This window comes from Corapipo altera, unplaced genomic scaffold (assembly GCF_003945725.1).
Source record: "Corapipo altera isolate COAL_440 unplaced genomic scaffold, ASM394572v1 67, whole genome shotgun sequence".
Taxonomy (NCBI): Eukaryota; Metazoa; Chordata; class Aves; order Passeriformes; family Pipridae; genus Corapipo; species Corapipo altera.
This window is the reverse complement of record NW_020884906.1, coordinates 7,064,776-7,081,527: the sequence shown is the minus strand read 5'-3', so window position 1 is coordinate 7,081,527 and position 16,752 is coordinate 7,064,776. Positions and strand designations below refer to the sequence as shown.

Here is a 16,752-nt window from a genome sequence, read left to right as displayed (position 1 = left end):
CCCAACATTCCCCCTGGAATGCCTGCCTCTGGATTTACTGCCTCTGCTCCATTATCACCAATCAATAGAACAGTTATTACTTAATGGGCTAAAATTGTCATTCTAATGTCCCAGATCTGCATGTACTGGGTGGTTAATTGGTGCAGAGCTGATTTTGGGGGCTTAATGAAAATGTAAATTCAGGCCCATTAATCAAACAATTATTTCGGAACCCCGAGACAGACGGAGCTAAATCTAATTAAGGAATAAACAAAGTTAATCAGTGAACAGAAAACACTTACTAATCATAGAAATTCATTGCAAGAAAGAAATATTAGGCAAAAATTTATTAAAGATTCCCAAACCTGCTCCTCTTCTTAATAATCCACTGCTCTGGCTTCCAGGAAGACCCATCTTGGATTTATTAAAGCATTTTTCTGCTTTAAGGTCCACTGGGCACCAGAGAACTAAAATATATTACTCTGCAAGATGAATAATTGCATCAATTTAAAATAATAGGGCCAGGGACCGAATGGGGAGGGAGGGGGGGCACCTGATGTTGAGGCTGATGTGTTTTGGGCTTAATTATCGGCGGTTAGAGCTTGCCCAGCTCCAAAGTTAATTCTGATTCAGGCAGAAAAATTGCACAGAGACTTAAAGATGAAACTGGTGGCCTTTCCTTTCCCTCTGCCTGTTCAGAGCTTCTTGGTAAAACCTGCTTGTCTGGCACAATTCTGTACATAAATGGGAATATTCACTCCCAGCTCCCTTCTGACTGGTGCCACTTCCCACTGTCTCCAATATTTGTGGCCACAAAGCTGCTTTTTTGTTTGCTTTTTTGCTCCAGAGCAGCACTGGGATGTGGTCCTGAGGCTTTATCCATAAATCCCATGGCTTGGCAGCATTCTGGTGCTCATACTCTATTCCTGCTCCTTTCCATCTCCAGGATGGAGAGAGGTGGGATGGGACAGAGAATCACTGGGCTCAGGGGGCTGGGAGGGGACCCCAGCCTTGGTGCTCTCCGAGCCTCCCACCGCTCATTCCAATTCCTTTTTCCCTCTTTTTCTCCAGATCCATCACTAAGCCCATTTTCCCATAGCCAGGCTAAGCTGTTTATCAAAAGCCTCCATCATTAAGTTAACGATTCTCAGCAAATTATTTCACCCACAGCCTGGTTCATCCAGAAAATGGAGCAGGAATGTTGACAGCTCCACCAGCTGTGGGAGGGATGGACACCAGAACCACGGGGTGCTCAGCACTGTTATCCCCCCTTTGATACCCCACAATGTGCAACATGCCAGGTGCTGCTCAGGACCCCAGTCTCAGCTCCATCAGCACAACTCCAGAGAGGAGTAGGGGTGGTTTCTATCTCCCTCCATCCCAGCTGGCATCCATTCATCAATCCATTCATCCATCCACCCCATCAGTGGGACACCGTGAAATGGGGGGCACGAAGCTGTGGCCTCTGTGCTCCTGCTTCCCAGTTTGGCGATCAACTCACCTGCTCTCTACCTGTTTCTGCACCATGTGATGCCAGGAACATCCCCCCAGCAAAGCCCCAGCCCAGGAGCAACCCCCGGAGAGCAGGAGGAGGCAAAGGGCAGGGACAGGAGGGATGAAGGACAGGGATGCTGCCAGGACAGCCCAAGGTGTCTCAGCTCTGCTCCAGCCTCAGGACCACCTCCTGGAGTGCAGTGACCAGGACCTGGGAACAAGGTTTGTTTTCCCACCAGCCCCCAGGTTCTCCTTGTCCTGAAGCCACCTCATGTCCTCACTTGTGTCCCCAAGGCCACGACATCACCTGCATCTCAAAGTGGAGCCAGAAGCAGATTTGCTGCACCAACGCTGCATCCTGGACCATCCAACTCGGCTCCAGGGCTTCGAAGTGCAGGTGGGTCCTCCTGGGAAGGGGGCTTGCCCTGGGGGCCGGCGTGGCACCTCTTAGAGGGGGGCAAAGGATTCATTTCCAGCTTTCTGAGCCCAGACGGCCGCTGCCGTGCGGCTCCGCAGCGCCCGCCTCATTGGCATTCCCCGCTCACCCGGCGGGACCGGCAGCGCTGCAGAGCCTGAATTATTCAGCTCAAGGAAGGACCATTTGCTGATGGAGCAAGGGAGGACTCGTGAGCAGGACTCGGGAGGCTGCTCCTCAAAGCAGCTCCTGCGGCACTGCCCTGCCTCGGGGCTGGAACACATCCCGAGCTGCTCTAAAACGTGGGATTTCTCCCACGGACCTAATGCCTGGATGCTGTTGTCATGTGCTCAGAAGCAATAGATCCATGGCACTGGTCAGAGCTGCCCTGAGGAGCATCTGTTTAAAAACTATGAATAAAAAGCTGGGGGAAAAAAACTCACATCAATTAATCGCTGTGTTTCAAAATGTCCCTTTCCTCGCTGAGGGAAAAAGTCATCTCTTGATATGTTTAAAATGCTCCTTTCCACACTAATGCTTAAGAATTCCCCCCAGTGCAGATGTGTCCCTTGCACAAATTCATTGGTATTTAAGGATTTCAGGAGGTGCAGTTTTGGGTCATCACAATTCCGATCAGGCAGGGACAGACCTTTCCATGAGCTGTAGAGAGCAATGAGTTTCCACCCCATCGTCCCCCTGCCAGGGCAAAAAATAAGATGAGCTGGAGGGAGCTGCTTGTTAAGCACCAGTGGTAGCTGAGGATAAAGGGAGGTGTCAGTTCAGGAGGTGTCTGTGGGGTGATGTGGGATCCTTAATGATGGGGGGGAAGCAGGGATGGTGCGGGATGGAATGTGCTGGTTGGGTCAGGGAAGGACATGTGACAGACGGCTGAGTGACCAAGGTGACCTGTCACGTCTCCTTGCCCTGCAATTTGATGATTAAACCAACCTGCTGCCAACAGGCTTCAAAGCCTCATCCTGCTGGGTGCCAGGGGCCAGTCTCACACTTGGCACAGTGCAACCCCGGGCTGGAAACACTCACGAGGCTTTTTATCAAGCTTTAGCCTTGGCCACTGACACCTATGTCACCTTTTCCCCCCCTGTGCCTCTGTGTCTTTACTGAAGCAGGTCCTGGCTGGGAATACCCCCCTGGGGTGCATATCCTCCCCCTTCCCACGGACAAACCAGATCCCTGTGCCCACAGCTCTCCCATGCTCTTGGCTGCAGCTGGTTTGCACCAGGACAGTAATTTTTAACTCTATTTTAGCATAAATCCTTGTCTGAATTAAATGTCAGCACCACCCAGCTCCACCTCCCTCTTCATGCTGCCTTTCTCCCCAGCTCCTGTGTAGGATGCTGTCAAGTGTTTCAAGTTGATTAGGAGAAGAAGACATGGAAACTAAACTGGGATGAATAAATGCTGTGCTGTCACCACCAGCAGCTGTTCCCGTGGATGGGTGGCCCTGCTCCCCCACCTCCCCACGCTGATCCCACCACACTCTGCCCCAGGGACAGCAGCCAAAGCTCCATCTGCCAGTGGTCACTTCCATGAGCACAGGAGACTTTGCAGCACCTTTGGTCACTGCTGCAGGACAGAGAGATGCCAGGAACTGGGAAGGCACAGAGTGACCATCACTGTCCTGTCTGCGGTGCTGGCACCTTGCTGGTCCCAAGCCTGTGGATCAGCACCTCCCCCACAGCACTGTCAGAGAGGGATGGAGATTTCCAGGGCACAAACGCCGTGGCCGTGTCATTTTTCACACAATTAAATATAAAGCGGCCCAAGTGCAGCTCATATTTCAGGGTTAATGTTGCTGCCAAATATTATCACGGCAGCGCCGCTTGTAAAACAAAAGCGATCGATGAGGTTCCGTCTCCAGGAGAGCAGCTCCAGCTCAGCATGATCCCCGTGCACCAGACACACTCCCTGTGCACCAGAACATCCCTGGGCACCCCTCCCAGGGAAATTCTAGGGTTTATTTTCCATTTTACTGGGTTTTTAGTTCAACAACACTTTGCTTTGTGCTTCTGTTTCCTCATGGAATCCCAGGACAATTTAAGTTGGAAGAGACCTTAAAACTCATCCCATTCCACTCCCTGCCGTGGGCAGGGACATATTCCACTAGACCAGGTTGCTCCAAGCCCTGTCCAACCTGGCCTTGGACACTTCCAGGGCTGGAAGGAATCTATTCTCCAGGGGTATAACCCGCCTTGACCTACCATCCTCTGACCTGGCAGGATACCTTTTCCCTTAGGCAGGTTTTCACGCCCAGTTTTCCTGCCTGGCTGTCTCCAAAGGCTTTTTTTTCTCTGAAAACTTTCAGCCACTTGATCACAGCCAGTTTGCAAGTCTGGGCTATTAAATACACCCTGAGAGCAGTGGCTGGGGTTGAAAGCTGTGTGAGCTTCAGCAAGGTGAGAGCTTAAGAACCCTTGTCCTTGGGGAGAGCTTTGGAGATAAGGCACAGACTGAATTCAGCCCTTGGAGATCCCACCTGTCTCCCACAACGGAGAAGGAGTCACAGGGAGCTGAATAATTCAAATTTTAAAAGGAAAACGCTCTTTGTCTTCAGGCTGAATAAAGCCCTGATTTGCTGAGGCTCTTGAGATCTTGGCTGTAACACTCAGGGTTTCCATGACAAGGCTCTTATCAGGTAGATACCCATCAGCTCTGCAGCTCTACCTGGCTGGCCCTTAATTAATAATGCTGACCTTCATCAGGCAACAAAGAGGGGTGATAGAGACACCTACAAATTTCTCAGGCTCCTTCCCTCTCAAATTCAGCCCATCCTAGCTACAAACAACCTGAAGGCTTCTCAATAGCAATTCCCTTTCACACAACTGTAAATTTATTTTTTTTGTTCCTTTTTATCTGCCACTGCTTTTATTTTCCAGTTTGACCAGATCAAGGCGAGTCTTTTTGCTTGGACAGTTTTTGAAAGGAGACAGTTTGTGGGATTTTTTTTTATAGTGCTGCCAGAAAACCTGAGAAATCAGTTATCTCTAATGGATTCAGAGAGCTCTCAGATCTCTAAAAGCAGAAAACTGCAGTTTCCATCTCAACTCCAGCTGCTTAATTCAGGTTTGGAGGCAGGAGCCGACCTCCTGCTGCCTGATCTTCCCAGTTCACCTGCTCCCTGCCCATGACCCTCATTGAGGGGCATTGATTCATTGCCCAGTACCCCCAAAATGTCCCCAAGAGGTGCCTCCCCACGCAGAAACAAGACAATCCAAACCTCAGCTTCCCCCAGGCAGGTCTTTGTGGCCTCTCCAGACCCCACCACAGACCTTCACCTCTCCTAACTGGTTCTGCAGGAGCCCAGAGGAGTTTGTAGCCCCAGCTCTGCACCTGAGTGAAAGAACAACAGTTTATTTTAGGCTGAGGACCGACGAGATGAAAGCCATTGATCCGAGCTCGTAATTACATTGTTATCTGTGCCCTGTGAGATAAAGAGATTTTGAGCTGCTGGCTTTTTGAAAAGCCGGGCTTGAAAGCGGATAAAAAAGGGATTTATTTAGTTGAGCTCCTCTATTTTTTAAGTGAAATGTTAAATAGTAAAAGCTTACTTTTTTTTATTTTATTTTTCCCCCCAGAAGATGAAAAGCCATAGAAGGTTTCTGTCCTGCTCAGTGAAGCAGGAGAACCTCAGTGATGCCTCAGGATCATGCAAGACGCTGTGAGAGCTTCCTAACACGTTCTTTTAATGAAGGATACCCCAAGGAGGTAGACAAAAAACAGCACTAGGGGATTATGGCATGGGTTGGGTCATTGGGTGCTGCCATGACCTCATGAAGCAACATGCACCTTGGAGAGGAGCCATTTGGCCATGTTGTATTTTGCATCTCCTGCTCCAGGGGCAAAGCAACACTTTGTCAGTGTCTTCAGCCCAGTGCTCGCTCAACATTCCTGTAGCTTTTCCTCTCTGATTTTCCTGGCCCCTCTCCAAGATCAGCAAGAGACCTGCTTCCACGTCAGCTGCTTAGTGCTGCTGTCACCCATATTTTACAGCCCTCTCAATGAAGAGCAAATCTATATTGATTTCAGAACTACCGGAGCTGTAAATTACTGGCCAGGACTGGCCTGGCCTGGACCAAGATGAGAATCTATTGATTGCACCAAAGGTCTAAATCTAATTAGCACACAAGGAAACTGGTGGGAACAGCAGAACAATTCATATGTTCTCAGGTGTAATTAAAACTGGAAACCCATCTACAAAAGCAAGAGAGGCAAAGAATGGTCCTGTTCAAGTGCAAATTGCAATCCAAGGGTTTCCTTTTCAGAGTAGCTGACGGGAAAATGGGGAAGGACAAATAACAATCAGGGGGGACAATAGAGAAATCTCTATTTCTCTATTTGGAAGCCTTTTCCATTCAGGACTTCACAACCAACCACAGCTGGTGCTCTGTCACCTGCAGTGGAACACAGCACAGGGAATATGAGGGATGATCATCCCAGTCTTCAGCTGGAGTTAGGTGACCTCTCTGCTGGGACCTCTTGGGTGGGATTTCTTGGCTGGGAGCTCTTGGATGAAACCTGTCTGCTGGGACCTGTCTGCTGGGAGCTTTTGGATAGGATCTCTCAGCTGAGACCTCTTGAATGGAACCTCTCAGCTGGAACCTCTTGGCTGGGACTTCACCACTGGGAAGGTCTCCACTGGGACCTCTGCTCTGGCTACTTTCTGGGCAGCAGCAGAGAGGAAAAATCAGTGGGAAGAAGGTTGAAAAAAAGCTAATGAAAGGAATTTAAAGCTCAATTTTAAGGCTGATAGACTTCCCTGGGAACACCCCTTCAAGAGGACAAAAGCCCAAGTCTTCCCGGCCACCAGAGCTCTGGAAGAGAACAAGCTTTAGCAGCAGTGGAAGGGAGGGGTGAGGTTGGCCCCGAAGTTCTCAACAGCCTGGAAATAGCGGGATACCCTTCTAGCATCTCCTTCTCGCTTCATCTTTGGAGCTCCAGTGACATCTGCTGCTGTCTCTGGGCATCGCCACCAGCCCGGCCACCCGCCATCCCCCCGGCTCGGCCTCACGCTCCCCTTCTGGGCACACGGAGGGTGCGATGTCACCAACCCAGGGCTGGGGCATCACCCTGTGGAGCTGCGTCCCAAGGGGCTTCCCCCAGCCCAGCGTGCCCATCCCTGGAAACTGAGTTTAAAAATGCCCACATAAAAATTTAAAATAGAGGAAATCATTGTTTGGGTTGTGCAGGTCCTGGTGGGATGTTCTCCTGCAGTGGAGCAAAGGGAGCTGCAGCCAGAGGAGGGAAAGGCTCATGCTCTCCAAACTGGGGAGGTTGGTTTCTCATGGGCTGGGTTTGCTCTCAGAAGGAGCGTCAGAGGGAAGCCACCACCACCACAAACTTCATGATCTTCCCCATGGCATTCACCCCCAGGAACGAAGTGAGTGGGAGCCCATGGATGCCTTGGATGTGCACAAAGGATTGACCCCCACAACATCCCCAAGATTTAACCCAGATATTCCCAACACCATCCCTGCTACCCACCAGGAGCAGAGGAGCTAAACCAAGCTCTGCAGAATTGTGACCTCTTCCCTCATAGAAGAACCTGCACCCACCCTCCCAAACTCAATATCCTAAACCCAATCCAATGTCCCAGCACCTCCAAGCCCACCACAAAATCCCACAAATGAACCCACAGGGTTCATATTCCCACAGGGAATGAAAGAAGCCAAAACCCACATTTACTTTTTTCTTTTCCAATAGTCTCACTTTATTAGATACCACATCAAGAGAGGATGTTGTGCTGCATGCAGCGGAAGACTGGAGTATTTCTAGTTCCTGTGTAACATTTTCTTTTTCTCTTAATAGTTGTAAACTGATATTTTGCTGTAAAATCACTGCATGCGACTTTGAATGCAAACAGCAATAGAAGAGGCTTTTATTTTTGTTGTTTTTGTTTTTCACCATTCCCAATCCAGATGTGCATGCTTTATTTACAAAGAAAAGAAGTCATTCAGGGCAGAAATTACCATCAGAAAAACTGAGAAGGTGGTAGAGACCAGGACCGTGGTTTGCACAATACTGAGGAGATTGGCAAGTTGCACTTGATTTTTGTGAGTGTAAAAAGATGATTTGAGTATCCTTTGTTCAAAGGGAAAGCAGGCTGGACAGAGAATGGCAATACAGGACGGGGTAATGGCAACCTTAATTGAGTTGTTCTGCACACACAAAGGAGGCTGGGCTGCTGCAGGGCTGGGGGACATTGAGGAATTCCTTAAATAATGTTTTTCAAAGGTAACTTTACCCCGGTTACCCACTTCCCCAGCATAGCTCTGGGCCCAACTGCTGCTCTGAGATGAGCAGGGAGGTTTTGGCCAGATTTGATCACTCTGGAAGGGATAGGGCAGTATAGAATAATTAAGGTTGGAAAAGACCTCTAAGATCAAGTCCAACCATTGATCCTGAAGTCCAACCATCCCACAGCTGAACCAGCTGGGCAGAGCAGTGAGATTTCAGCACAGGACACAGAGGGAAACCACCCCAAAGAATAGAGTCATTTCAGTCTGGGTTGTGGACAGTCTGGTTCAGAGATCTCACTCTACTGGCACAGAGTCAAGAACTCCATGAAAGAAGGGCAAAATTTTCAAGTATCCTCTTCATTACACTCTCTGTGCCATAGGATGAGTCTGGGGTGATGGAAGAGGTCTCCCAGCTCAGGCTGGACAAAGCAGAGGATGCACAGGGTGGTTTAGGTTGGTTTCCCCCACCTGGTGGTCCAAGGATGGGGAGCATGGGGGCTGTGGGAGGCAACACAGACCTCCTTGGATGTGTAGACCCTGGGCTGGGCTGGGGCAGGGCTGCTCTGCAGCAGCATCGCTCCACACACGGGGATTCGTGTCACCCAGAGCTGGTGACATTACTTGGCACACAGCTAGGGGGACGGTCACAGAGTGTCAGCATTCGGAGGAAGTTCTGCTGGGGAAAAAAGACAATTTAAAGAAAATATCAAGAAAACAACTCATCCAACTCAAAGGAAAGAGCTGCCCAGGCCACAGGACAGCTCCCCAGCCGACTGCAGCAGCGGGTGCACGGGGAGTCGTGGACTGAAAGGGCTGAGGTTTCATACAACATGCTCAGTGTGCAGCCCACTGACAATATGTTCCATAGTGCTTATTGTGCTACTATCAACTATGCTTGAGGTTGTCCAGAGCCAGCAAATGGTACCAAACCTGACCAGCATCAGTCTGAGAACGTCTTTGCTCTCCTGCTATTGAGGACAGATCGAACAGCTCCAGGAGATAACTAAAGCGCAGGTTGAAGACAGTGGTTCTTGTGCAGAATAGGAAAAAAAAACAAACCAAAACAAAACCAAAACAAGACCTCTAACTGTCCCAGCTAATTTCAGTAGTTGTGGTGTTTTGAAGCAATTCAAAGCAATAATCCTTGCACACAGCTACTTGGTGGGAAGTGTCATCTCCCTCGGCTTCCCTCCTGACCGTGGCACAGCAAACGCTCGGCAGCAGGAGGGGTGGTCTGAGGGGGCCCAGGGACTGCCCTCAGGGCTCAGTCACTACTACACAGCTTAGAGGTGAAGAGGAGGTAGTCACAACCTTGAAACATGGGTGGGCTCCTACAGCAACAGTGTGTGAGTTCCTCAGGCAAAAGGAATCACATGAACCAACCCAAACCTGCTTCCCTGCGAGCACAGAGCTCCCTATTCCTCATAACTGTTATTGTGTTATTGGTGGATCTTCTCAGCAAAGGATGTGCCACAATATTGCTCAGGTGGACCAAACCAGAAGTAAAGCTCAAGCAGGACTCGCAGGATTACATCAGTGACACAGGCTTTGGCCTAATCATGACAACACAGACACCAGGAGACGGTGACGACCCACACCAAAGCCAAAGAAGTTTTTCATTATTGCAACTGAGGTATCGATATCACACAAGCAGAACAGGCCGATGCTCCAACACCAGCACTCCACACCCCAGTGCCTGACAGGAGCACGGCCAGACTGGTGGCTGCATATCCCACTGAGAGATACCAGAGCCACAAGCCAGTGGCAATGGGATGAGCCAGAGGAGCAGAGGCCGGAGGAACACAGAGCATCGGACACACAACGGGAACGCTACCACGGGGCGTGTGAGACCAGTGAGGGAGAGGAACGGTCAGGAGGGAACTATTGCTTGACAAAATTACACACCAGGGGAACTCAATAACCTCTCTCCCAAAACAAAAAATAAACAGAGGAAGAGAATATGAAGGATCTGGGTTGGTTTTCAGGTGGAGGTGAGGACAGAGGATGCTCAGAGGAGGCAGAAGAGCATCACTGCCCTGGGACCAGAGGCTGTAGCAAGGCATGACTGCGCTGGAAGACGGACATCAGAGATCTACAAGGGCTTGGCAGAGGATGGGCTGTTGGGGAGCGTGGGGCAGCAGCTCCCTTTAATCACTGGCAACGTGGTTCTCGTTTTGGAGGGTGTGCCAGCGCTCAATCTTCTTGTCCTTGTTCTTCAAACATTCATACCAGTGTTTCAAGCGCTCGCCCTTGGCCGTAATGCCGAGCTGGCAACCGCCTGGGAGACAGGGAGAGAGGAGACATGGCATTCAGAGGGGATGCTTATGTTACAGTAAATCCCTCCATAGGGACAGAACTCACATTTGCAACACTTTTTCCACCTCCCGGATCAAAAATCTCATGGAAACACCCTGACATGCTTTGCTTGCCCAGAAGGGTCCCCTGGGATGCAGGAGCTGGGGCAGCGCAGTGGGTGCAGTGTATGTGGTGTCTGATACCAGCACCCCACTAGCTTTCATGGTCACACTTGTGGTTCCTCACAGGGCAGGTGACCTACACACCCCTCCCATACAGCAAACACTGTCTTGGGCACCAAAAAACACACCCCAGAGTGCAAAGACTTTCAGCTCACCAATGTAGTCATTGGATTTTCCGATGTCGTAATCCCAGACTGAAATGTCCAGTGACTTCTTGGCCAGATCACTGTGTTTTATGTCATAGAAGAACTCCTGCAGAAGGAGAAAAACACGTAAAACACTCCAGGAAAACACCCCCCAAAACCCTGCAGCTAAGGGATTGCACATGTTCTCTGTACAGCCTGGATTAAAAATCCAGTGAGAGAAGAGTTAAAATTAATGAAAGGAAAATGCTCCTTCCCTGTAGCGCCTCTTCTCTCAGGATGACAGGAGCTGAGCTCACCCCCTGTACCTACGTGAGCTTTTTCCAGGTGTCCCATCAAAGCAGAACCAGTGGTGGGACCCCAGGGGCGCCCATCCCACCCACACCCCCCAGCCAGGGAGACACAGAGTCAGCAGCACCAGCAGCAGGGAGGCTTCAGGGTGTATGGGCTGCCTGGCCCCGTGGCAAAGTCATTCCCAAAATACTGCTGGAAACAGAAGTGGGAAAGGAGACCGAGCAAGGAATCAATCCTCAGAGTTTGTCTTCCACCTCCTCCACACAACACAGTAATTAGCTAAATTGATTTATTAATATAAAAAAATAGATCCATCCCTACCTCGTTAAACTCAGGATTCAACGTTTTCTTCTTAATCTGTGTCTTGTGCTTGGCCTTTTTTCCCATATCAGGTTTCAGCCAACTGGGGGTAACAGAAAACAGCTCAAAACTCAAGTGCAAGAACAGTGGGAGCTTATAAGCTTAAAAAGTGAGTTTCTGTCCTAGAAAAAAAGGCACTGACTATATTTATTTAAGGCCAGTCTCCCCATCTTCTAGAGGATGTGGGAAAAATGTGGGGCTGGGGCTGTGCAGCCTGGATGGAGATCCAGAACTCAGTTGTAGAGTTGAAATAATTTAAATCTATGTTCAAAGTTGATTTTAAAATGCAAGTTCACCATCTTATGTTTGTGGAAATTGAAAATATAAAAAAAAATAAAGAGAGACTGAGAAGGAAAACTGCTCAGTTCCACCTCAGCTATAAAGAGATGTGCAAAGTGTTCAACAAGAGAGTTATTGAAGGAGTTTTAGGGAGAACAGAGGTTTTTTCTGAAGGCAAAGAGAAAACAGCAATGATAACCTCACCAGCAATGACTGCAGGGTCCTCACTGTGTCACAGTTTATGAGGTTGGAGTTAAAACAACTTTATTCTCCCATTTCCCAGGAGCCACCCAACCATTGGAGACAGAGATAGACAAGGTGATCTCTGGGCTCCCAGTTTCACCCAGCACATGGGATTATGAGGCAGGAAGTGGGGCACAGAGGGACATCAAGCCAACCCTGCCCTGCAGCCACAGTGGGTCAGAGATGGAGAGAAGGAGGACTCCTTGTTCTCCTTGACATGAGGTCAAAGGTTGGACTCAACAGTCTTGGAGGTCTTTTCCAATGATTCACTGATTCTACATGAGGTGACCATTGGATCTGGGTATTTGGGGACCTACAGGGAGTGATGGAACCAAAGGGCTAGGTCAGTCTCAGCCACAGTGGGGGCACTTCCACCGTTCACAGTTACTGCTGGTGGACAGCTCCTCCTGCACGAGCTCTGCAGTGGCTTTGGAAGGAATTCCCAGCCCCCCAGCTGCTGCCTGAGGACAGCAGGTGGCTCCATGCCCACGGGTTACAACCCCAAGCCACCCCCAGGGCTCACTCACAGCTTCACGAAGGGGTCCGAGTACCCGTTGGCGTCCATGGCTGCCAAGTGCACGCAGCGCACGATGCCCACGATGAGCCCGCCCTGCTGGGTGCTGTACATGAGGGACACCAGGATCTTCCCACGCTCCTCCACGTCCCCACCACGATCTACCTGCGGGAGGAACGGACCAGAGATGGGGACAAGGGGGCTGAGCCAGGAAAATGCCAGCGGCAGAGCCGATGAGACAGGGTGGACAGAAGGGAACCTCATTCTCCATGAGGGGTGGGAAAACAGGCTCACACACAAGAGACGGTGGGTGAAACATGCAGGGAGCGTGTTGTCCTCCAAGGACTTACCTCCTCTTCATACAGAGCCATCCCACGGGATGCACCGGTTGTTCCAGCACGTTTTGTCTTGGATGGGAAAGGGAAAAAGAGACTGCCATGAGTGACCACAGCTGGGATAGAGCTCTGGGGGGTCAGCCCAGCTCCTTTACTGGGCTGGGGAATGTCCATCTGCTCCATCAACCTTCACACCTCAGCAGGTCCAACACTAGGGAGCAGAGCTCAGGGATGGAGCAACCTGCCCTCTCCTCCGCAGTGACAGCGCCAACAGGAGAGGTCTCCAGAGTCACTTCCCTTGGATTCCCACCACACTCTTATCTCCTGGCCTGGATGTGTCCAGACACAGGTGGGAATCCAGCTCCTGAAGGCACCAGTGAAGTCAGGCACCTCCAGCTCCAACCCCAAATCCACCCCAACTTCCCTTGTTTGCAGCCCCAACACAAAGGGCAGCAGAAGGAAATCTCTCAGACACTCACTGGTATTACTCTCTCCAGGCAGATGTTGAAGTTCTTTTTCTGATTCGCTTTGAGTTTTTTCAAGGAAACTCGAGTTTCTCCAATAAACTCATTGTGGCCAAATTTGTCTTCATCACACACTGAGATCCTGAAGGGAAGAGGAAAAGGTGGAACGTCAGCCAGGCTGGAGCAGCACCTCACTCTAGAGCTAAACCCACCTCTGCAGGGGCACTGCTGGAGGGGTGGACAGAGCAAAGCCCCCCTAAAACCACCCTCCATCTATCTCTCCTCTTATAAGAGGAGGAAGAAAATCAATCTTCTGGTTGGCCAAAAAAAAAAATCAACATTTTTAATATCTGCTCTGTGATAGGGCAAGAAATCAACAGTGGAAAGGTGGAAATTTTCTGCAGGAAGGAAAACACCAAAATTTTTAGAGATTATTTAAATAGACATCTTAATATTTTGCTGGGATATTGTTTGATCAGCACAGATACACAATATGCACATCTCCACACTGATAAGAATTAAAGTGATGCCAATAATTTAATATTAAGTTACAGGGCCAAAATGCTTTCTCTCCACTTAAAAGGACCATCCAAACCAGAAAGTTCATGGTGATTTTTAACCAAAACCTCTGCGTTTCCAGGTGCCCGGTCACCCCCTGTACTTTGCTGCCAGTGCTCTCCTCCACGTGAGGAGCCCCACAGTCCCCAATCCCACCCATCCACAGGATCCCAGGCTCCTCTGCTTGCCTGAGGGTTTTCCTCTGCATGTCCTCATCCGTGATGCCGTGGTACACCAGGGTCTCGTTCCACACGGGGTTGCGGGTGTTGCGCAGCGTCTTCGTCCTCAGCTTGTTCGACTGCAATGGCAAACAAACCACGGCATAACTACACCCCTGAACTTCCCCCCACCGAAATCCCACCTCCTGGCAGAGATGCTCCATCCCACCTGGCTCATGAGAGGTGGTTTGACTGGGTTGTGCTGGTGAGGCATCAACTCCAGGTGAGCATCCCCAACCCAACAAGGTGGACCTTTACAGGAGCACCGGGGACTCGGTGACATGTGGTGGCCAGGGCAGCCTTCACTGCCTGGTTTTTGTCACTCCCTGGGATCTATTCCCTCAAGGACACTTGTAAAAGGAAGAAGGTGCACCAGGCAGGTTTTGGGGGTTCAAGTCACAGCCCTCATGGTCTAAAGGAGGTGGCAGCTGAGGAATCAAGGAGCTCTGCCACTTGGTCATGTGTCTTTCACATGTTAAACATTAAGAAAATTAAAAAAAAAAATCGGAGAGCAACAGAAATCAAAGCAATTCCCAAGATCACACCACCTTGATTTACTCTGCACAAGATCAGAAATCCCACATACATAAAAGTAAACCTGTAAATATCAATCAAAAGGCTTTATTTTCTGTTTTCCCCTTGTTTTATACTTAGTTACTCTGAGCAAAAATCTGCAGCAGGGAAAAAACTCTGCACCCCCTGAGCAAAGAGCCAGCACTGTTGGGCCAGTTCTGGTCATCCCTTCCTCCAAGGCTGCCCCACTAAGATCAGCTTAGCTAGGCTGGGGAGAGAGATTTCCAGGGATTTCCATGATGGAGCCAGAGTTTCCTCAACAGTTCTCTCCTCATAGCTCTAACAAGAACATGTTGCAGCTTCAAAGCAAATGGGTAGTTCAAATTTTGGCAATAAATAGATTCTTGGTCAGATGTTTTGTGATGCATTAACAGTGTTGCCTCCTCTGGAGCATCCCTTCATCCCTGAGCAGATTCCTGCCTGCAGGATGAGCTGTTCCTTGGGTCTGGGAGAGCATCTGTGAACATCATCACTGCTCAGAGACACCCCCAGGGTAAAACAGCAGCAGTGAGCGAGAAATCAAGGGGGGAAGTCTGATACAAGGAAGAGGCCTGAAGGGGCTCTGAGAAACCTCTGCTCCATCCCAGCCCAAAATGCACCAAACCAGGCAAAGCCTCACCTTGCTGGCTCCAGGCAGGAGGTGCAGCTTCACGTAGGGATCAGCCAGGCCATTGGAGTCCATCGGTTTTAAGCCCTAAAAGATGATTAAGAGAACATGCATGGCACGTGACTCCTCCTTCAGCTGAGCCAGGGAAGAGAAAAAGTTGCCCATGAAGCAACTCAGCAAAGAGAAAACGTGTTCAGTGAACCAAGAGCCTTGTTCTCTGCCCCGAGCAGTCGTGAGTGCCACGATGTGCTGAAACATCAGACTCACTCAAGGAAAAATCATAGAATTATAGAACCACAGGATGGTTTGAGGTAAAAGACACCCCAAATATCACCAAGTTCCAACTCCCTGCCATGGGCAGGGACACCTTTCACCAGACTTGTCCGACCTGGCCTCGAACAGTTCCAGGCATGCAGCAGCCACAGCTTCTCTGGGAAGCCATCCCAGTGCCTCACCATCCTCACAGATCTCTTGGATCCACTCAAGGAAAAGCTCCCCAGCTTTCCCCAGCCAGAAGCAGCTGTGCCAACAGGGCCAGGCTGAGTCTCCCAAGGGAGCAGCCTCTGTCAGCAGCCACACGGCTTCCATTTCATCACACCAAAGAAACTGGAAGCCAGATGGACTTAAATTGGAGACAAAATGGGAAAAAAGAGGAGCACTTACCTTGGCCTTGATGAGGGTGCAGTGCAGGGAGCTGTTCTCCTGGTCGTAGAGCAGGCTGAACTCCAGAGCTCCCAGCGTGGCTGACGGAGAGGGAGGGGGAGTTGGAAACAGAATCTTTAAAACCCCAGCCAATAACTGCATTTAGTCAGCCCCGATTAGTAATAATTAGAAAGATTTGTGGGTCAAATGTAGAAGCTGTTTAATGCACACGAGACTGTGGCACCGGCCAAACTGCCACAGATCCAGCTGGACTCAGGAGCTCTGGTCAAAGCCTTACAGAGGAGGGACTGCCGAGGGAGGGCAGCCTGGGACTCTGGAGCTGGATTCAATATTCACCAGGCAGAGCAGGAGGAACCCTACAAACCAGCTCAGTGACAGCATCTTCTCCCATGACTGAGAGTCAGTGCTTGGCCCCCAAAATGGGAGTAACCAACTCAGGCTTGTCTTCATGTGATCAGCAGGAAAATACAACAGGGATGAAGAGAAGGCACAGAACCTCAGCTGGGTCCAGTTGCTCCTACCCGAGCACCTGCTCCTGGCCCCGAGCAGCTCTTCCCACCCAGGAGGTTCTCCCACGGATGCTCACCCTCCCGCAGCAAATTCCCTTTCTTTTAGGGGAGCAAATGGCTGAACACCAAGATCTCAGGAGGCAAAGGGATTGCAGCCACCAAGCCCTTCCTAGACAGGCCAGTGGTGTTTCTCAGAGCAAAGGATGTTCAGATGGAAAGAGGCAGATGCCTCAGGGACTCCAGTATGGAAACAGGAAGGTGATGTAGGCTCAGAGTCTGAATCATCACATCAGAGCTCAGTGTTTTGTGCAAAACCAACTGAAGATCCTGCGGGCTGCACGAACTGCACTGAGCAGGGACAGCCTGCAAGACC

At 50.1% G+C, this 16,752-nt stretch overlaps 1 protein-coding gene across 5 annotated transcripts in view; it reads right to left on the bottom strand.

Moving 5' to 3' along the window:
• Nucleotides 1-8,604: 8,604 nt before the first annotated feature.
• The window catches only part of RPH3A (rabphilin 3A), a 31,329-nt gene continuing 23,181 nt past the window's right edge, over nucleotides 8,605-16,752 (bottom strand). For all 5 annotated transcript variants that reach the window (XM_027652246.1, XM_027652245.1, XM_027652249.1 and 2 more), the window contains 9 exons: nucleotides 15,871-15,950; nucleotides 15,220-15,294; nucleotides 13,998-14,107; nucleotides 13,267-13,393; nucleotides 12,803-12,859; nucleotides 12,466-12,617; nucleotides 11,378-11,459; nucleotides 10,775-10,871; nucleotides 8,605-10,420 (listed from right to left, as the gene is read on the bottom strand). In XM_027652246.1, coding sequence (XP_027508047.1) covers nucleotides 10,290-10,420; nucleotides 10,775-10,871; nucleotides 11,378-11,459; nucleotides 12,466-12,617; nucleotides 12,803-12,859; nucleotides 13,267-13,393; nucleotides 13,998-14,107; nucleotides 15,220-15,294; nucleotides 15,871-15,950 — 911 coding nt within the window. In that variant the 3' untranslated portion in view covers nucleotides 8,605-10,289. The remainder of the gene's footprint in view (nucleotides 10,421-10,774; nucleotides 10,872-11,377; nucleotides 11,460-12,465; nucleotides 12,618-12,802; nucleotides 12,860-13,266; nucleotides 13,394-13,997; nucleotides 14,108-15,219; nucleotides 15,295-15,870; nucleotides 15,951-16,752) is intronic.